The sequence below is a fragment of the Pieris rapae genome, chromosome 23 (genome assembly GCF_905147795.1).
Source record: "Pieris rapae chromosome 23, ilPieRapa1.1, whole genome shotgun sequence".
In the NCBI taxonomy this organism is placed as follows: Eukaryota; Metazoa; Arthropoda; class Insecta; order Lepidoptera; family Pieridae; genus Pieris; species Pieris rapae.
The window spans coordinates 1,600,532-1,622,799 of record NC_059531.1 but is presented as its reverse complement, the minus strand read 5'-3'; the positions used below and the strand labels follow the sequence as shown (position 1 = coordinate 1,622,799).

Sequence of the window (22,268 nt, the reverse complement as noted above, 5' to 3'; positions counted from 1 at the left end):
CTAATGGTTCTATCTAATTTATATTTGCCAATATTCTGCCAGTATATTTCTTTAAAATTTGAGCCCATTTTACCTGCCTATCGATCTTTTCCAGCTGGTCCCGAGGATGCATTAAATTCAATTAGATTTGGGTGTCTATAAAATATTGCAGGCTCGTTAAATTTTTATATTTTATTTCAGAAACAAGATAATAAAAAGGGAACCCTTAGCAGTAATAAAATTGACAAAAAGATAAGCATTGATGAAACTACTAATAAAGTAAATATTTTGAAATCAACGCATGTAGAACCAATACAAAGTAGAAAAAGCAATAGATATAGATATAGATTTCAAAGCAATATAAGTGGACGCGTTGAGAAATATTCCAATAAAATGAATCTTAAGAAAAAGGATCCTTCTGTGGCTGTAAACTTGTGTTTATGCGAACCAAATAAAACTAAAGAAATGAATGCCCCAAATAATTCGAAATCATCATGGAATCCAAGTTTTTTTACTGAATTGACTTCTCAAATTTCTACTATAAAGTTGTCAAAACCAATTGTAACACTACCGAAATCTTCCAAAGCACACAGTGAAAAGAAATTTCGAAAAAAAGCATGTCCAACCAAGTGTGTGTGCTTACATAAAATACCATCGAATAAGTCCATAGATAAATTATTAAATGCTTTAAAAAACTGGAAGTTTAAGCTAGACGATTCTACTTTTGCAAAAGCAATGGAAACTGATGGAATAAAACGGTCACCTTTCGACATTTCTAATGGAAATCGTCAAACTAAAGATTCAAATAATGTAAATTATAATCCTATAGAAGACAATAATAATAAACAGAAAATAGATTATCTACCATTATCTACTCTATCAGAATATATGGGAGCAGTAAATTTAGATAAAAGCTATGAAAATGTTTGTAAATGCGTTCCAGATGTAACAAGTTCAAGTGACAAAAACCCTTTACGTAATTTTAAATGTATTAGTGCAAACTTATGTGCGTGTAAAGAGGTCAATAAAGAAAAACCTCACGAGAAAAAATCTCAAATATACACAGTTAACGTTACTGATCCAATCGAGTCACGTTTTGAGTCGTCAATTAAAGAAGCTGGTATTCAAAAGGATTCATTTATAGATAAAATTGTCAAAGATTCAGAATTGTTTTCATATGATTGTGAATATGATATAAAATTTTTGGGCGCCATATTAACAGATTACAATAGTACTAACCCTGACATGCAGTCAAGGAATGAACTGGTCCCAGACAATATACATTTGCATAGAACTTCAAATAAGGACAAACTTAGTCGCTCTGATACATATGATAATTTGCGACGACTATTTGATAATGACATAATAAAATGTGATAATGTAGAGAAAGTGAGTAACATATCGAAACCAACAAAAGAATCTTGTATATGTTGCAATGACACTGAACAGCAAAACGATTTGGAATGCAATACTTTTAATTTACTCGAAGATTACTTGAGAGATAGATTAAATCAATTTAAAACATCGTGTAAATCATCCTGCATACAACCAAAAGACGAAGAGAAATTATACACTACTGTTTTAAATAAAGTTAAAGATTTCATAAGCATGAACACTGACAAGGTTTCTTGTAAATGCTTAAAACCCTGCGAAGGTGATGACCGGTGGACGCGAGTCTATGGTTTATTACAAGAATATTTAAATATGAAAATTCAGCGTGTTCAGTGTACTTGTCTGAAACGTGACGAACCAAGCGCATTGCCAAATGTGTTGGATGAAGTGACAAATTTAATTAATAACGATTTTAAAAAACTCAAAGATTTATGTGTGTGTGAAAGCAAGCCTCCGAACGACGAACCCGTAACTAAAGTGAGCGTTCGTTTTTCTGAGAAAGAAACTGTTCAGACGCCAGTTAAAAAGGAAATGTCGTCTTTTACTACAGATGTTTGTGTACTAAATACATCGTGTAGCCCCATTACATCTATAGATAGTCGAGTTAATGTGGAAATGGTAGAAAAAGTAACATCATGCAAACTAAATGATTTGTACGTAACTGATTGTAAATGTCGCAATGCATTCACCGAACCATGTTTTTTAGGAGTTGCTGTGAATGAGGAAACAGAGATACCTAGTTTATCAAACGTTGATATAAAGTCATCAACAACATCGAAAGGAGTCTATAGCAATATCGAATTAAAACAACCCTACATTGGCTATACATTGAACTGTTCCTGTGATAACTACTTGGGTTGTGTCTGCACTAAGTCATTGGTACAAACAAACGACGATAAAATTAATTTAATTTGGAACTCTTTTAGCAAAGTTTATCCAGAAAAACTGTCATATATAATGCGAGCCGTCCCACTTATTAAATCGGAACATAATAGTTTTGCCAAAGATTTTTTAAGTTATACAACGGAAGATCTGAAAGACGATGAATATTTTGATGTCAAAGAATCAGAATGTCAAACACAAACAAGTATTGAAGGTGATATATCTTTAAAGAAATCAGCTGATGTGATTAATAAATCTAACAATGATACAAATACCGAAGTTAAAGGAAAAGAAAGCTCTTCAAGCCATCAAAGTTTTGTAACAGTTCCTAACGATGAAGATGTATTGACGAATAAGAATACATTATACAATTCGTTATTTCTACCGGTCGATAATCTTGGTTCCATTAAAAGTGATAGCAGCTCTAAATCAGACGACTGTGAATGCAATATGGTCCCAATATGTCATGTCAAACTGCTTGTCGAAAATATTGAATACAATTTGAAAAACTCAAATTGTATTTGTGATGCAATGAGTTCACAAGTTTGTCCCATTCATAAGAGTGTTAAGGTTAATTAAATTGTTCTAAATTATTGTAATACATATTTAATAAAATTATTTTTCAATGTTATATTCATTTCTCCATTTACATTTGATTTGTACACACGGGCTAGTGAGAAGTCGCTTAGAGTGCAACGCAATGGTGTGGGCCCCATATGAGGCTAAATACAGTCTCATTTTAGAGCGAGTACAAAATAAATTCACTCGCTACCTCTACAAAAGACTGTATGGAGTGTATCCCTTGTATCCGCTTATGTACCCGACCCTGTTTGTTCTGGGTATGGTGGGATACGACCAGCTACGCCTCAGAAGAGAGCTAGCTGAGTCAGTTTATTTATTTATTTAAGATTCTTACGGGTAGGGTGTATAATCCGGATATAATGGAGAGACTGGGTCTACGGGTACCAAGTAGAAACCTGAGACTTACGTCTAAACTTTTGGATGTACCGCGCGCACATTCCAACTTGGTTAGCAAAGCGCCACTCACGCGGGCAATACGGATAGTGAACAGAGTTTTTATTGAGGTGGACCTATTTGTTTGTACACTGGCTGAGTTCACAAGAGTTGCTTGCTATATTGTTAGTTATGGATAAATATATTTAGGAATATATGTTTAATTTTTTAATGTTTTTATCTAGAATAGTTGGTGTGGGAGTTATTTTGGTATTCTATCGTATTAGTAATTCTAAGTATTATCATTAAATCCCGTATGTATTTTCAAACCTTCACAGAGTCATGGAAAGTCAACAGCTGATTTTTCTGTTGAACCAATCAATAGATTACATCCTTGTGTATACACAGCTGCAGTCGCACTGGGTTCTAAGTAATATCATTAAAGTTACAGGCATTTTTTCAAATGGTTGATTTTACTGGAAAAACGTTGTAGTGGTTAATACAGTCATATAGATAGGGATGAAATAATAATAATTACCATACATTTTAATACACTTCAAGTAAGGACATCGGCAATATAGTTGTCTCTTTTTTACATGAAAAAATCACATCCGCACGCAATGCAAAACAAGGAAAACTAACTGCCGCACAGAGCAGTGAATGTTTTAAAAATAGCAATGGCCTAGTGACGTCAGCGTGTGATTCTCATCCCTGATGTCGGCTGTGCACCAATGGACTTTCTATGTGCATTTAATATTTGAAGAGGAGAATAGAAATATACTAGAGTAAAATCCAATAAGTTGACAGTGTCAAGCACAGGCTGATCACCTATTTGCCTATTAGATTGAGAAAATCATGAAACAAAAATCTGTGTTGTTGTTAGGGTGTTATTTTCGCCTTTTTCAAAATAACTTTTTTGCTTGTTTTATTAAAACTAATTGATTTCATCACTGTGTTATCTTGCGCTAAATTGATTACAGTCATTATCACGTATTACAATTGTGTAGTTACAATTTGTACGTTAATAAATTCGGTTGTGTATGTGAAAATGGATAAACGTAGGAGTGAGCCTAATCCGTTATCCAGGCTTTTTATATGCTGGGTGTGTCCCATATTTGTGAAAGGGAATAAAAGAGATATAGAAGAAGACGATCTTATTGTTCCAAATAAATATTATGACTCCGATAGGCTTGGAAGTCATTTAGAAAGGTAAGCTTTTATTCACACACTTACACCTCACCTTACACACTTGAACACTTCACACCATAATATAATTACTTGTAAAATTGATTGTAAGCTATAACATGTAAGTTTCGCCAATAAGTCATGTACTTGATGCTAAAGTTTTTGTCTAATATATTTAAGGGGTTAGGCGCTGTATGTTGAAATACGGGTTCACACCTAGTTCAGCGTCAGATAAACCTGACTAATTTTGTTTATATAACTAGCGCAATTAGATATAAGTTATTCCTGTGAAACAAACTTGAAATAAATTATTATTATTTATTTGGAATATTAAAAAATATATCTTTTCAACTTTACAATTGACGCAAGTCATATCATTTGAAGCATCGGCTGTAAAAAGATTATATATAGGTTTGAAATAAAAAAAAATGTGAATTATATCTATCTTTTTAAGTCTGAGCCTCAAATTTATGTTCCTATTTCATGAGGTAGGTGATCCTGTGTGACACACGCCGTCGACATTTTGGGTCTAATGGCGGTTTTTTCATGATGTTTTGCTTTGTTGCTTAACCTTTTTTTTTAATAGAGCAAACGGGCAGGAGGCTCACCTGATGTTAAGTGATACCGCCACCCATGGACACTCCTAATGCTCGCCAGAGGGCTCGCGAGTGCGTTGCCGGCCTTTTATGAATTGGTACGCTCTTTGTTATAAATGCGATATGCAAAAAGTCCATTGGTGTTGGGGATGGAACCCACCACCTCAGGCATGAGAATCGCAAACTGAATCCACTAGGCCAACACTAACTAAAACTAAAAAAAGTGGTTAAAAAGTCTATTAAGAATATCCATAGCGCATAATCACTTACATAATGAGCACACCCCTCATACACACCATCACGTACATACCCACACTTTTACACCATCACACAACACAACCAAATTAGGCTTAGTTAATTAAATTGAATCACAATTAGTTAAATGTATTGAATACTTTTTGTTTGTTTATTCCCTTTTGTAAATCTTTTTGTAGTAAAATGTATCATGTATTCCATTCTTTGGCTATATTTTCAGTGTATTTGTTTATATATATTGTATATATAATTTATGTTAGCTGTAGGAATACGAAATAAATAAATAAATAAAAAGTACATATGGATAAAATAATTTATTTTATCTTTTACTGCCATGACACTTAAAATTGTTATCAGACGGTCTACGTTAATTTTTGCGGACGCGGAGTACACTGTTGCTATGGTTGCGTTGAGTGAACTGCCAAAAGGCTCAATAAATTTTGTTGTGGTTCCTTTGGGTGTATTGTAATTTGTAATACCTATAAGATCCACTGGAAAAAAGCCGTGGATAGTTGGAAAAAGTTGGCAAAGGCCTTTATTATAGGAATTAGGATAACAAGAAAATGTAATTAATAAATCTAACTTTAGTATCGTCTTTTATTAATATAACTTTTACACATTTAAAGAAAAACACTTTCTTACGGATTATATTTATGTATTATTGTATTCGATACCAACTCCGGGGAAATAAATACAGATAATACAACATTTTCTACAGCTGTGATACTTTTTGACATTAAACACCTTTTGTCTGCAGTCACCGGGACCACGCACGCTGTAAAGCTCGCGAAATGTCGGTTAAATTTAAAATTATGTTTAAATAATTATAAGTTTAAATACAATAATACATAACTATAATCCGTAAAAAAGTGTTTTTCTTTAAATCTAACTTTACCTTTCTGATCGGACTGATCGGACTGATCGGTTTTAGAAAAAGCATTGTTGCCTTTCTCGAACCTAATTCGCTGTTTTGCTGATGATTTCTTTTTTCTGCTTTAAAGTATTTTTACTAGCTGTAGAAATACTTTAATATATCATTAAACAATATTAAAACAATTCTATTATACATGCCAAAAACAGAATACACATTCAAACGAAAACATAAAGCATAGTTTTACATATTAAAACAAAAAATAGAACAAAGCACAAATTTATACTAAATTCTAAATTATAAGTTCTAAGATTCATTGATCATTATAATAAATATCAAATATAAAGGATTTTTATTTATTTATTTATTTACACTTCGTTGCAAAGAAACAAAAATAAAAGAATACATAAAAATTACAAGGGATGCAACGGGCGGCCTTATCGCTAAGCGATCTCTTCCAGGCAACGCTATATATATATTAATGTTAATCTAAACATGATCCTTAATCTAGAGAAAATAAAAATAAAAAAATAGTATTTTTTAGTCACATTAATATGTATAATTTATATTTTATACTATATATTTTAATATATAAATTATATATCTATTTGCTGGTAATTTATGTTGTAATCTGAAGGTATACGATACATAACTGAGTATCGTAAATAGTTGGTCTTACACTTTTTTCTTTTTGATTTTGAAATAGTTGGGTTTGCCTTGTATTGTGTGATGTCAAACAAACAAAAATCATTTATTCATATGTGTGTAATGTACACTTATGAACGTCAAAAAAAAAAGAAATATACAATAAATTAAATGATTCTAATTTTACATTTACTGCCAGTTCTCAAATCAAGGGCGTGGAACGGAAGAGAAGAACTGGCAATAAACTCTCCGCCACTCTTTTTAATCGCCAAGTGTTTTTTACACAATGTTTGTAAGGAGCTGCAACCATTACACCATGTTGCATATGACATCTTGAGTATAAAGAATAATTAAATAAATTAAAAACAAAGATTTGTCCTCTATCAGCAGGAGGCATGGTGAAATAGAAGCATGCACTTACATAGTCGTGAGAACAACACGCAAATACGTAGTATAAACAACTAATATCAATGTCAATTAAACCGTTGCAAATACCATGTAAAAACATTTGGTCGTTGTATTAATAAGTATTTATTTCGTATGAGATGATATTGAGAGATTTGATAAGGAAATTTTAACTCGCCTGAATATTGCCAGTTCAACAATGACTAATCAAATTCGTTTAAGCGCCCTCATTCTGTATAATTATCGGCCTTGCAACAATAATAATTATATTTTAACATCAGAGCGGTCTTTGTTAAAAACACCAGTATTTATTGTTCAAACATCATTACATGATTGCATCGCTTGAATAGTTCACAAACAATACAAAACTAAAAAAAACGTTTGAAACAAATCCAAAATAACTACATATTATAAAACAAAGGCGCTTTCTCTGTCCCTATGTCCCTTTGTATGCTTAAATCTTTGAAACTACGCAACGGATTTTGATGCGTTTTTTTTTAATAGATACGAGTGATTCAAGAGGTTTATAATATGTATAATAACATCCATTAGATAGTGGAGAAGTACTGTTATTTTTGAGGTTTCTAATGTGATGTCGTAAATAATTACATTTTTTCCGCTTACATTGCAAACGCAGGCTGAACCCTACGAGTTTTATCAAAATAATGCACTAAGTATTGTACACATTGAAAAGGTCTACAGAAAAGTCCGTGATCGTATATGTCTATCTCTTATGGATAACCCACATTTTTATATACAACGTTCACAGATTTTCTGTAGTGTATTTGGTATCAGCATTGCACCCGTGCGAAGCCGGGTCGCTAGTTTAATATAAAATAATGTAACACATTTATTTTTATTTGAAAACAGCGCATGTCTAAGTATAAAAAGTTTTCTCCAAAGAGGTTTTTTATATGTGTAGCGAGGCACGCTAACTCTGTTCCAATTGTGAATTATCTGTGACAGCGTCTGCTGTTGCACCATTTGGCGCCATTTCTAAATGCGAGAAACATTGTATTGATTTTAATAATTTATAATGTCTATTAAACAAATTTTTTAAGAGTAGATAATAATATTTTGTGAAATCTTCTTTAGAATCGCTGTGATTTGAAAGTCGATAAAACGAAATAGCGAGAGTAAAAAGAGACAAATAAATTCACAAAATTTTCTCCTACAGTTTCCCTTGAATAGTTCACTACTATGTAATATAACAAAAACCTTAGCCACAGCAACGCTTGGCCGAGTCTGCTAGTATCTTATAATGTACAATCTATTTAACAAGTAGTTTTTTTATAGAACAGGGGCCAAACGGGCAGGAGGCTCACCTGATGTCAAGTGATACCGCCGCCCATGGACACTCTTGATACCAGAGGGCTCGCGAGTGCGTTGCCGGCCTTTTAAGAATTTGTGTTTAACACACTCTCACAAACACACGTGTGTTAAATGTGTTAAATAATATATTACCAAAAATAATACTATAATATTAATAATATATACTGGAGATAAATAGTATATGTATATAATAAACACCTATCATTTGTATATATTAAACAAGTTGAATAATTATTTCTACATGTAATATTGTTATCGCAACATTAATATGCGCATTAACATTCGCTTATTAACGCCCGAACCCAATAATTAATCCACAGATTGTTTTCAATCTGAGATTGTGGACTAAATCAGACCATGACAGTAAATATATCTCCTATCTGCATCACAATACACAAACACTACGAAGACAATTCATTTTTGGCGGCGGATAGAATGCAATCTCTTCGCTCTTTACAATTATATTTGATATTCAATATAAACCAAATAAAGTAAATAACTATAGTCTATGATTAAAACACATAAAATAGCTTTTTAATTGTTTAAAAACTGGTGTAAGTTAAAATCTTAAGATATTGGCACAGATGAGCTGACATTTTCATACAAAGGTCTATCCACATACACCGATCCGACCTACCATGGATAGCTTGTATCGACAGATGGCTATTACAATCCGTCAATTAGCTGGCAAACATTTATCAATATTTTCACTAAGAAGACTATCTCAGATGGCCAAAAACGCATTTAGATATGTTATTGGGTTTGGGCGTAAGAAAACATCGTGAGAAAACCGGCTTGCCTTAGGCCCAAATAGTCAATTGCGTCTGCACAGCAGGCTGATAACTTGCCTATTGACAAAAGAGACAGATTCTGAGGCGCCGACCTAAAATGATGTAGTTCAAATAATGTATTACATTTTTATTATACCCATATTATGATTCAAGTAGCTGTTTATCATAAATGACTTCTAGATTATCACAATTGTAAGTGCCGTCTGAGATAACATTTGTATATAGAGTCGTTCATTATGAAGTAACATGAAATTAAAAAAACAGTACGTGCGTACAAAGCACACATGTCAGAAGTGAAACATCTTTGTAAATTAATAATTACTAAGGTAAAAGCCCCAATAGATGATCATGTACCAGTATATGTTTAATCCATGTATTTTTATATCTATGTTCACACCGTTTACCGTATACGTGCTAATGATAATATAAATTTAAAAAAATCTGCGTTTACTGCACAAGACGTCATGCAACAGAATTGCCATCTAAAGTTCTAATATATAACTAATAAACGAATTCATCAACCAATAGCCTGTATTTTTTCTCGATCTCCCTTTCTCACTCTCTCAATCGCTCTCTCTCTTTTCTTCGTAAAACGCTGCACTTTCGTGACGTTTAAAAATTACCCTCATGCGCCTAAAGAAGGTTCACTTCAAAAAAATTACTGTATTAAATTTAACTGTGTCCAGTTTGTGTTTCCACCACACCAACTTCTTCTATTTAAGATTATGTATACAATAAATAAATAAATAAAAATACTGACGTAGTCTGTGACGCGGACAGCGTGATTTTGAGTTTTGACCAGATGTCACGTCGCTTGTTACATTTGTAACTTAAAAATTTTAATTAAAAAAGCAAACTCTTCTTGTCGACAACTTCTTGTTTGGCGGAGGTTATATTTATTATTTAATCAATTACCATCTAAAAATCGCAATATTGGTGTGTTTGACAAATTCAAAAAGGCAGTAAAGATGTATGTTAGAGTGAACACAGTTGACTAAAATTGAGACGGCTAATGGCGACGTGTATCTCGCTCGTATATACATATTAATATATATCATATATAAATCTTATGTAAAAATAATTTTTTTTTGCAATGAGAAATAAAGTTCTTTAAACATTAATTTTGCGACTAAGAGAGGCGACTGCCATAAAATTTAAAGTTTTTTTTTAAAATATTGGTCTGATTCTTGATATTTTAGTGTTAGAGGTATATTATAATACAGATGAAAATCGAAAAGAGTTTTTACTCTATTACACTATACTATATACTACTATACTATTATGGCCACAGACCACCACCTGATAAATGGAATTATGAAATTACGACACGTAGACATAATATATTCAAATGGAATTACGGTATAGATAATTACACTTCTACAAGGTCATAAGTTCGTTCACACAAATTTCACTATTTCACCATGCCTCCTGCTGATAGAGGACAAATCTTGTTTTTAATTTATTTTATTATTAATTATTACTCAAGATGTCGTAGTGAACATGGTGTAATGGTTGCAGCTCCTTAAAAAAAAATTGTAAAAAAAACTTGGCGATTAAAAAGAGTGGCGGAAAGTTTATTGCCAGTTCTTACGTACGTCCTTGATTTTAGAACTGGTAGTAAATGTTAATTTACAATATTATAGTTAATCCTATGTAATAACTAACCTTAAAAAAATAATTCAATTTAAATTTGAATTAATTCTATATAAATAAAGATATTTTTGATTTGATTTTTGAAAGAAATCGTTAAGAAGCTGTCATGTTTTAGAGCTCAATCTCTTAAGAAAAGGAAATAATACAAAAAAAATATACATAAATTTGAGGCCTGGACCTAAACTGTTGGAGCGCCACAGTTGTTAGAGAACGACTGCTTTAAAATATATAAATATATGTATATAAACAACAGGTTAAGGTAAAAAACCGCCTTCACCGGGGAAGGCGAGGACCTTTTCTGCGTACCATTAGCTCAAATGTCTCTCAATTTAGAAGACCAAGCATTCAAACTTCCAGATTTAGCATTCTACAGCATTCTCATAAACAAGCTAGGTCTGGATATCCATAGTTTCTCCATCACGCTTTGAAATCGATTTTCCTTTAGTTTTTTTTTTAATAATGGGAGGGCAAGCGAGCCTGCGGGATGCCTAAAAAGCAATCGCAGCCCATAGACACCCATTTTTAGTAGGTGCGTTGCCGTCCTTTCAACAACTTCCTTTAGTTTTATATTATTTAAGTTTTTCTCGTGTTCACATTAAATCCTGTATTTTATTTCTCTCAGCGTTGGCAAGGTCTTAGGGTCCTTCAAGAAAAGAGCGTACCAATTCTCAAAAGGCCGGCAACGCACTCGCGAGCCCTCTGGCATTGAGAGTGTCCATGGGCGGCGGTATCACTTAACATCAGGTGAGCCTCCTGCCCGTTTGCCCCCTGTTCTATAAAAATATAAAAAAGGTTTTATAAATAAATATATAGATGTTTTTTTGAATAAGGTGAGCCTCCTGCCCGTTTGCCCCCTGTAAAAAAGCCTCTATAAAAAAAGAAACGATGAATTTTATTTCTCAACAGGAGCTGGTTGAATGAATTCCAAAAAGCGCAAATGGATGGGCGAGATCCGTCCCTTTGGCGAGTTTTATTGCGAACGTATTGGCTCGCCTATTCACCTGGAGGACTCTTGCTTCTAATAAACACTATAGCGAGGTATAAGAACTATTATTAAACATTTTTTTTTTTGGTCTTTTTATACACTACGATCTGTCACATACTGGGGGACATTAAGTAGTTGGTAGGTCGGGACTTGTCATGGCATGCTCGGAATGCGACTAGGGTCACATCCTACTTTATTGTTGTCTTGGGGCATTTTCCGTTTAAGTCGACGAGATGCGCGAGTTTTATCCATCAAGACTTTCGCTAAGCGATTTGGATGGTTTATGATCCTTTCTTTGTAGGTTTTCGTATGACGCAGAATTTCTTGTTTTTTCTTTCTGAATTTCTTCTCATTATTAAATATAACATAATATTTATTAGTAACTAAATAAAATAATAATAATAATCAAAAAAGAAAAATAACAAAAAAAATAATGGAAAGAAAACATGGAACCGGATTTAAGCTATGTATTACGAAACGTATTTTTTGGAGTTTACTCCTTAAGAATCGATTTTCATATATAAGGCGCCCGGTATGAGAAAAATATGACAGGTAAAATCTACTGATGAATGACCTCGTTACTTTATTAAGACGTACATAGTGTATGCTGCAAGGCGACTATACCTATATGTTATTTGGCTTGTTTGTTTCTATCAGTGTCAATGTACTTATATTGCTGTTTTTGTTATACATATCAATAATTAATATTGTTATTGTGAAGTTATAATTTTTATCATTATTATTTTCATTAATTTGTTAATTTACCTTTTCATATAGTATTCATCTTATTTTCATTTGGATAAACTCTTTTTGCGTATGTTTAGACAATCGTACTTAAGGAGTACTTCAGTCGTGCGTCGGAGCTGACAGACACAAATTTTTTATCATAATTTTAATTTTTTTCGACGTTTCGCGTGCTTTACATGCGTGGTCACGGTGACTGAAGACAAAAGGTGTTGAAGGTCAAAAAGTATCACAGCTGTAGAAAATCTTAACTGTATTTATTACCCCGGAGTTGATATTAACTAAAAGATGAAGGGTTTTTGCAGAAATTGCTCACGGTGTCCTCCATTATCTCGTTTTGTTTTTAGAGATTTAATTTGGATATTATTTATTATAATTAATATAATTAATTAATTTGTTTTCTATCTGGTCTGAAAAGACGGGTTTTAAAAATACAATTATGTTTTAGAACAATTACACCTATATTATTTACGCAATTGTTATCATATTGGTCGGTAAATGCCGCACTGACTCAAGCGGAAGCTGGCTATTACGCACTGGGAATGTTGGGTTGCAACTTCATTGCATTGATGGCGCAGCATCATAACACTTTGTTCGTGAATCGGTTCAGTTTGAAGTTGAAAGTTGCGTTTTCAGCTGTCATATATAGAAAGGTATTATAATGTTTATTTTACTTATTATTTAAGGTGACTTTTGCGTCTGTCAGTTTAAGGTAGTGTCCTTCAAGAAAAGAGGATACCAATTCTTAAAACGGCAACGCACTCGCGAGCACTCTGGCATTGAAAGTGTCCATGAGCGGCGGTATCACTTATCACCAGATGAGCCTCATTGTCCTATTCTATAAAAAAAGTGTCACCATAGCCTTTCTAAAATTCTAATGACTCTTAGTTCTACTTCGTTGATCCTGGAGAAAGGAAGATGCGTGACATACTAGGTTTAGTTTTATTAACTGGGAGTCGGAGAACTCAATCGTTTACGCCATAGTTGCAAGAAATGTATTTGGAGTGTTAATTCTCTCTCTTTTTATTTTCCATAAGAGAAAAAATTGCACTGATAGATAGAAAACGGTATTGCACAGCCGTAGGAGGCAGGAACAGTAGTGGACTGTTCCTGGAATGGAAATTTCCAATAAGATCTCTTTCAATAAGCATATCATGACCATTTCCTAAATCAGTAAGGTGAAGTTTTCGGAGATATACTGTCATTATTCTGTAGAAGTTTCAATATTGTGAAGAAGAATAATTCCAGGTGCTTACAAGTATTTCATCTCTGATCGTAGACGTGAACCTTGCAGCACATCATTCGACTTTACTTACTATGAACAGTGACATTCATTCATGGTGCTGGTATCTGGCATGCTTTAGACCCAAGAAGTTAATGATGTGTCTGGCTCAGAAAGCTGATACGTACCAATTAGAACAAAACTAATGCTGTGAACAAAACACTGTCCTTGGGTGTTAATGCATCTCGTCTTGTTCATATTTCGAGAAATGAAGAATTATGAATAATAATTAATAATAAAACTTTATTCGTGACGATTAAGGTTGTGGCATAATTGATCGAACGCTTGTCCCTGTTCTAGGGAGCCCCAGTGTCCTGTGTACATTACAATTATTCCGTGGTTGGCCTAGTGGCTTCAGCGTGCGACTCTCATACCTGAGGTCGTAGGTTCGATCCCCGGCTGTGCACCAATGGAGTTTTTAACATTTGCTCGAACGGTGAAGGAAAACATCGTGAGGAAACCGACATGTCTTAGACCTAAAAAGCCGACGACGTGTGTCAGGCACTGAAGGCTGATCACCTAATTGCCTATTAGATTTAGAAATGATCATGAAACAGAGACATTGTGTATGTTCATATGAATTTTATATTTCTAGCTTCTACGAATGAGTCAACTTTCCCTAAACGAAGTGGCTGCCGGGAAATTGGTAAATCTCTTATCGAACGATATTGCAAGATTCGATCAAGCACTAATGTTTCTCCATTATTTGTGGCTGGTGCCAATCCAAGTCGCGATTGTTCTGTACTTTTTATACAATATTGGTGGATATGCGCCAATTGTCGGTCTCTTTGTAGTGATAATATTAATATTGCCAGTACAAGGTGAGTTTTATTTTTAGTGAATTTTTTTTCGGTTATTTTGATCTTCTATCTCTTTGAAAACCAAAATTTAAATACTTACAACCTGCAGCCATAATATAATGTAGGAATACCCTGAATCGAAAATTTCTAGACCTGAAGGGAGGATCTTCAACCAGGCCAAAGTCCCGACTGGCGATTTTTTGTTTTAGACAATTGTAATGATTAATTCACCATGCTAGTAATTTAAATACTTCCAACCATCAAGCATTTGTCTCGCTCATGCCGAAACATTCTTGGATTGAAAGACAGAAGATAAAAAAACATATGTTCAAAAACTTATTTATCTTTTAGCAGCGTTGTGTAGCCTAGTAGCTTCAGACAAATTATCATAAATCTGAGATCAAGACCTAAAAAGTTACATTGAATAAAGGACATCTATTCTGGCATTAATATCTAAATATTTTGCAGCTACTCTCACGAAATATACGGCGACAATCCGTCGTACAGTCGCACAGAGGACGGATAAAAGAATAAAACTAATGAGTGAGATTATAAGTGGAATTCAAGTGAGTAGTTATCTTATATCTTTAAACGAGCAATTCTTGTAAATATATATATATATATTTACTGAGATTACAATTATATATATATATATATATATATAATTGGAATCTCGGAATCGGCTCCAACGATTTTCATGAAATTTAGTATACGGGGGGTTTCCGGGGCGATAAATCGATCTAGCTAGGAATAAATGATAGAAAATAACAGAAAGGTGGCGTTTGAGTAGCCCCAATTCAAACTGAAAATGCCTATTCAGGACATCTATCGGCGAATAATAATACTATTTTTTTAAATTATTTTAACGACACAACATCACTAAAGCTATTCCAACATATATATTCTACATTATTCATATTTCATCATTTTATTAGTATATAATTCGTACTTAAATATAATTTCCGAAAAACACAATTTCTTAAAAAAAATACCGAATATAAGTAAAACCGATCAAAATTATATACCAAATTCTTGGAATTAGATAATACGTTTTATTCTAGTTTGAATAGTGATTCTCCCTTTTTTTCGTACATTATGTTACCTATATGAATAAACGATTTTTGGTTTGATTGATTTGATTCCAAAGCATCGCTGACACGTACTGTAAACAGGGTTTATTAGTTTAATTTCGCAATACGTTTAATATTGATTGCTGAATTATAAACGGAATCTGTATGACATAAATAGCGAAATTTGGGACTAGTTCTTAATACACTTGGTATAGTTTTAGGTATTGGGAATGAACCTTAGTGAAACAATTGTCCAAATATATTATGAACTCTTGTGTGTACGTACAATAAGTTTGTCGTGTATCAAAGGTTGCTTTCAAACAGCTAGATTTTAGAAAGCCTACAGCCATCCACGGTCAACTGCAATTAGAGGCTTACGGATGTGGTTTCCTTTAGGATGGCATATTTCTTATCTGTGTCCTATCCTACTACTAAGATATTGACGTGACAAATTATAATTCAATGGAGCCGGCTGCATGCATGAAAAAACATGACGCATGCGGCGTTACCTCGCTCTGAGGCGTTCCATTTAATGCTTGAAGTGCAAAATTGACCTAATTGTATGCGTACAAATAAATGTAACTTGATTAATTGAATTGTGATTTCCATTTACCTCCTTCTCTATAACCATACAAAATATCTATCAAACAAATAAAGTTACAATTTTCTTTTGAGAAATGCAACTATTCCATCAGTATTTTCTTAAGACGTTGTCACATTTAACTACAGTAAACCGACTTGACAGACAACCGTTATTTTTACATTTTTCAGGTGATCAAAATGTATGCGTGGGAGAAATCGTTCTTAAAAATTGTAACATTGGCAAGGGAATACGAAGTATGGGCACTGCGGAGGTCTCTCTTCGTCCGGAGTGTGTTCATTGGATTCATGATGTTTTCCGAAAGAACTACTCTTTTTATCACATCCCTCACAATTGTGCTAAATGGCAATCTGCTGACAGCTACTGTGGTAAAGTATTTAAGTTTGTCTTCTGCTTTCTTTTCGTATAACGCGTTCTGATCATGATTAAGTATTGTGATAAACTAGGTATCTAGGACATCCATAGTAGCTTATCACACAATAAAATCGATTTTTATTTAGTCTATTGTAAATTTTTTTACTAGTTATTTTTGTTTTGTTTTATGTTGGTTTTCTAAAATAATTGTTTTGTTTAATATCTGTGTGATCTCTTCGTGTATGTTATGTTTATATGAGCTTGTCACATTAAAAATAGTATTTTGTGATTATTTTACCGATGTAACAGTGTGCCGAGCGCTGGCAAGTTCTTATAAATAAAAATAATACAGCCCTTTAAACTGATATACTGTAAGCAAGCCCTCTGGCATTGAGAGTGTCCATGGGCGGCGTTACTTAACATCAGATGAGATGATAAAAAAAAAAGAATATACAGATTGAGTATTCTGACAAAGCTAGCCCCGTCACGCTTTGAAACCGATAATGAGTTTTTCATTTGTATGTGAAGCCATTAGGTGCTCTTTTCTCGGATCCGAGTGGAGCGGGGTAATAGTAGCGGTGGTGCCTACTCGGAGCCGTGCGAGTGACCCGTTCATTGTTTAAACCATTGCCAGTCCTAGCTCTCCTAGGATCCGAGTATACGGCATGTGCTGTACGCCGACCACTCGGATCCGAAAATTGCTTTTTCGTTTTAGACCAGTGTTTGAACTGGATATTACCTCTTATTCAGATAATCAGCATCTTATATTATTTTTTATTGATAAAATGAGAGTATATCACCTTAAATTCGAGCGTACACTTCCCTTAAAGGCCGGCCACGCACCCACTAAAAATCGGTATCTATGGGATACGATGACTGCCCTTTTTGGGCGTCCCGCAGGCTCGTTTGCGCCCCTATTATATATTTAAAAAAATTTCAGATCTACCCAATTAAACTGTTCTTGAGTTTAGTTCAAATGAATTTGACGTTTATCTTACCGCTAGCGATAGCTAGTTTATCGGAACTGGGCGTGACTCTTGAGCGAATCAAAAATGTTCTTGTTATGGGTAAGTATTTTATTATATTAAAATTTAATGAGACCAGAGAGACCACGGATCTCCGTTAATTTCCTTTCCTTTATTATATGTAATTTCTAGAGAAGTTTAGGCCTAAGCTACAGCGTGCGACTCTCAGGTCTATGGTTCGATCCCCGGCTGTGCACCAATGGACTTTCTATGTGCGTATTTAACGCATCGAACATAAAGGAAAACATCTTGGCGAAACCGACTTGCCTAAGACTAGGATATTTGCCTATTAGATTGACAAATATTCTATTATATTCATTCATTCAAGGTTGTCACTGGTTTATTAAATAAAAATACATTATTTATTTCTGTTTTTACATGTTCGGGCCATAATTTTGTTTAATGTGCATAATAACTATTGAACAAACACAATTGTTACGGCCTATAACAAAAATTTACTGCAGCAACAATAGTTCGTAATTTAACTTGTCAACATTTATCAATTGTATTCAATTATGCAGATGAGAGAGAAGATTTATCACTCCTATCCAAAGCGCCAGTTGAACTTAATGGGAAAACAATTGAAAATTCTGTGGTAGTGAAAAAAATATCTGTTAGTAACGAAGCAAGAAGTTCTGTTGGTAAGTTTCTTTTTATATCTACGTGATGATAATTGAAATCACTCGCAATGTTAAAAATAAAAATAACAAAAGGTTTTTTTTGGAACATAAGATCATCATGGTATCACTTATTCCACGTCATTAAATTCGAGCCTGTTGGCATTCCTACTCATCGGCAAAGAAGACAGAGGGTGTTGGCCGAGAGATAAAGCCGGCGTAAAAAACTCTCGGTACTCTTTTAAAAAAAAGCAAATCATCATCAATTAAGAAGAAGAAGAAGTTAAGAAGAAGTCTCTCACTCATAACTTGAAGGACCTCAACGCCGAAACTAAATCCGATTTTGACCTTATTGAGCTTATCTTAATACAAATATTGATAAAAGTTTGTTATAACCAATCGACGGATTGTAATAGCCATCTGTCGATACAAGCTATCCATGTAAGTCGGATCGGTGTATGTGGATAGACCTTTGTATGAAAATGACAGTTTAACTGTGCCAATATCCATATACTATCCATAAGATTTTAACTTACACCAGTTTTTAAAATAATTAAAATGCTTATTGATATGCTAAACATAGACTTGTATGGTTGGCCCATGGCCCAGCCCAGACCTGTGCCATTGATTTATTTATTTTCAATTATGCTATTAGATAGATTATAATATTAGATTCATTAATTTTTTTGACGTTCATAAGTGTACATTATTTTACCTATATGAATAAATTAATTTTGACTTTGACTTTCACTTTGCTACACAATCGAATCAACACACAACATAGCGGTGTTTTTTTTTGTTTTTTTTTTTATATTTTTTAGTATCCTTACACTCGCAGTCCGAAGGTTTTATTGTTGAGTTGGACAACGTGACAGCTTCATGGAAGAAGCCAGAAGAGACGTATACGTTGAAAAATATAAGTTTACGTTTGCGCAAGAATAAACTATGCACGATTATCGGACCAGTTGGTTCAGGAAAGGTAAGATATGAACTCTTCTTTATGCGCGCGCGAAAAAACAATTGAAGAACATAAAAAAATATGTTTTTATGTGCTTCAATTGTTTTTCCGCGCACCTGGAACTTTTAATACTGATAGCGATTCAGTAACCATGAGTTTTTGAGAGAACTATATCTATACAGCAGTAAAATTGGAAGTTACAGAGTGGAACAGGGTCGATAATTTTTGAATCCAAAAAATAATAGTAGAATAAAAATCATTGGAGAAGGAGGAGAATATTGTAAAAATGAAAGGAAAAATAATTAACGAAAAATAAGGGAAGCGGAGGGAGATGAGTTTTTAAGGGTAAAAACGGTTCAACTCGATTTTCGGCAAAACTAAAAGTCCCATAGAAAAGTCAAATGGCAAAGTTGTTTCGTTTTATTTTTATAATAGTCTCCTACTTTTCCAATGGATTTCACTCTACTATTATTTTTTTCACGTTTTATTGTTTTTCAAGTGTTAAGAGGAGTTTAAAGAGCAGTGTTGGCCTAGTGGCTTCAGCGTGCGACTCTCATACCTGAGGTCGTAGGTTCGATCCCCGTGTGCACCAATGGACTTTCTTTCTATGTGATTTAACATTTGCTCGAACGGTGAAGAAAAACATCGTGAGGAAACCGACATGTCTTAGACTCAAAAAGTCGACGACGTGTGTCGGCTACATTATTAAAAACAGATGTGGCCGAGTGTTAATAAAATTACATTTTTTACAGTCTTCTCTCCTCCAAGTTCTTCTTAACGAGTTACCCGTTCGTAATGGTAATTTCACCATGAGAGGAACCGTGTCATATGCCTCTCAGGAAGCGTGGCTATTTCCTGCGAGCGTCCGAGAGAATATCCTATTTGGGTTGACATACGATAAAAATAAATATAATGAGGTACGTAAAAATCTAAAATAATAGTTTTATTTTCATGTTTGTTTTGTGTATGTATCCTTATGTATGTTAAATAAATGTAAAGAATTAACACACTGGAGTTATCTGTTTTATAAATAAAAATCGTAACAAAGTAAAATCGTACTACTCCAAATAAAAAAAACACCGCAACAAACTTCAAAGTTTTCAAATTTCTGTATCAAATACCTGATCAACCATCTGTGCCTGTCCACTTTTGGATCCAAGGAATTTTTGTTAAATAATATAGAAGCTGAGACTTATTACTAAAATAGAGATACAGGTCTTAAATACAGTAAGAGTAGAGTAGAGTTTGTACTCACCAGAAATGGTAGGTGTGCTAGTGTAAAAAAGTGTAATTAGTGTATTGTGAAAATTAAAAATGGTTAAATTATTCTTGCACTAGTATTTCAGTTTCTTTATCTTCAGTGCACAAAGTCATTTGGTAATTATTTCTTTAATTTCGTAAACTAATAAGTAATAACTGTCATATTAATAATCTTTATAAGTTTATTGTACTTTGAGTTATAATACAGACTAGGCACTTCCTACACCTCTAAAGATGTGCTTTGTTAAATAGTATTAACCTAGTACGTAATTACATACTTTCTTTATTCACTCACTGACTCACTCATATACACACTCACACATTTGCACCCACACAAATAAAATAAGGTTAAATAAAGTAATTATTTTAAGGAATTTAGAGTTATGTTTGTATTACAGGTATTTTTTATTTAAAAAATATAAAATTATATTAAATTACTTTTAGGTATAAATTTAATAAACCTATGAATGAAAATGTACTTAAAATGAATGAACTCTTTTTATTTTTTTTTATTATTTAACAAATAAACTTAAAATTTTCTTTGGAGAAATGCAACCTTCAGTATTTTCTTATGACGTTGTCACGTTCAACTGTAGTAAGCCGACTTTACAGACAACCGATTTTTTAACGTGACAACGTCTTATAATTCGATGGAGCCGGCTGCACGCACAAAACATGACTCTGCAGCGTTACCTCGCGGCGCGGCGTTACCTCAAAGCGCGTTACCTCTGATGCGTTCCAATTCATATCCATACAAAAATCTAACAAACACATAAAATTACAATTTTCTTTTGAGAAATGCAACCATTTCATTAGTATTTTCTTATGACTATGAATAAATAAATAAATGATATTGTCACGTTCAACTGTCGTAAACCGACTTTACAGACAAGCGATTTTTTATAGGTTTGCAGAGTATGCTGTTTACTTCCGGACTTTAAGCAATTTCCATACGCGGATTTAACTTTGGTTGGAGAGCGCGGTGTTCAATTATCCGGGGGGCAGAGAGCCAGAATCAATTTGGCAAGGGCTGTATACAGAGAGGTATTTCAAACAATTTTTACAAGAATTTGAATATGGTTTTTAGCATTAATTTATGAATAAGTCTGGGCTATTGGCACCATAGACCAGAAGATTGAAAAGTACCAATCCTTAAAAGGCCGGCAACGCACTCACGTGCCCTCTGGCATTGAGAATGTCCATGGGCGGCAGTTACACTTAACACCGAGCCTCCTGCCCATTTGCCGCCTGTTCTATAAAAAAATGTATTGTGGTAAATTACTTTTTATGACATATTGTCATTAATTTAAAATTAATTCAGATTAAATGTAATTAAATTGTTCCAGGCAGATATATATTTATTGGACGATCCATTATCGGCCGTCGACGCAAACGTTGGACGACAACTCTTCGAGGAATGCATAAAAGGCTATCTGCACGCGAAGACCTGCATTCTGGTCACGCATCAAATACATTTCATCAAATCCGCGGATGTCATTGTTGTGTTAAATAATGTATGTAACTTTAGATTGTCTAGATTTTCGCTAAGCAATATATAACTTTCATGTTTAGCAGACTCGACATAAACTTAAAAAAAAAAACGTGTTTTAAATGTGAAATTAACCAGTCGGT

At 33.6% G+C, this 22,268-nt stretch overlaps 1 protein-coding gene across 1 annotated transcript in view; it reads left to right on the top strand.

Moving 5' to 3' along the window:
• LOC110993960 overlaps window positions 1-22,268 on the top strand; it is a 54,730-nt gene that overhangs the window by 19,476 nt on the left and 12,986 nt on the right. The window contains exons 12-24 of the mRNA XM_045633308.1: window positions 181-2,823; window positions 4,091-4,416; window positions 11,847-11,978; window positions 13,118-13,322; window positions 14,547-14,772; window positions 15,220-15,317; window positions 16,593-16,790; window positions 17,717-17,843; window positions 18,323-18,442; window positions 19,240-19,397; window positions 20,129-20,293; window positions 21,543-21,680; window positions 21,983-22,150. Of these exons, the coding sequence (XP_045489264.1) occupies window positions 181-2,823; window positions 4,091-4,416; window positions 11,847-11,978; window positions 13,118-13,322; window positions 14,547-14,772; window positions 15,220-15,317; window positions 16,593-16,790; window positions 17,717-17,843; window positions 18,323-18,442; window positions 19,240-19,397; window positions 20,129-20,293; window positions 21,543-21,680; window positions 21,983-22,150 (4,704 nt within the window). The remainder of the gene's footprint in view (window positions 1-180; window positions 2,824-4,090; window positions 4,417-11,846; window positions 11,979-13,117; window positions 13,323-14,546; window positions 14,773-15,219; window positions 15,318-16,592; window positions 16,791-17,716; window positions 17,844-18,322; window positions 18,443-19,239; window positions 19,398-20,128; window positions 20,294-21,542; window positions 21,681-21,982; window positions 22,151-22,268) is intronic.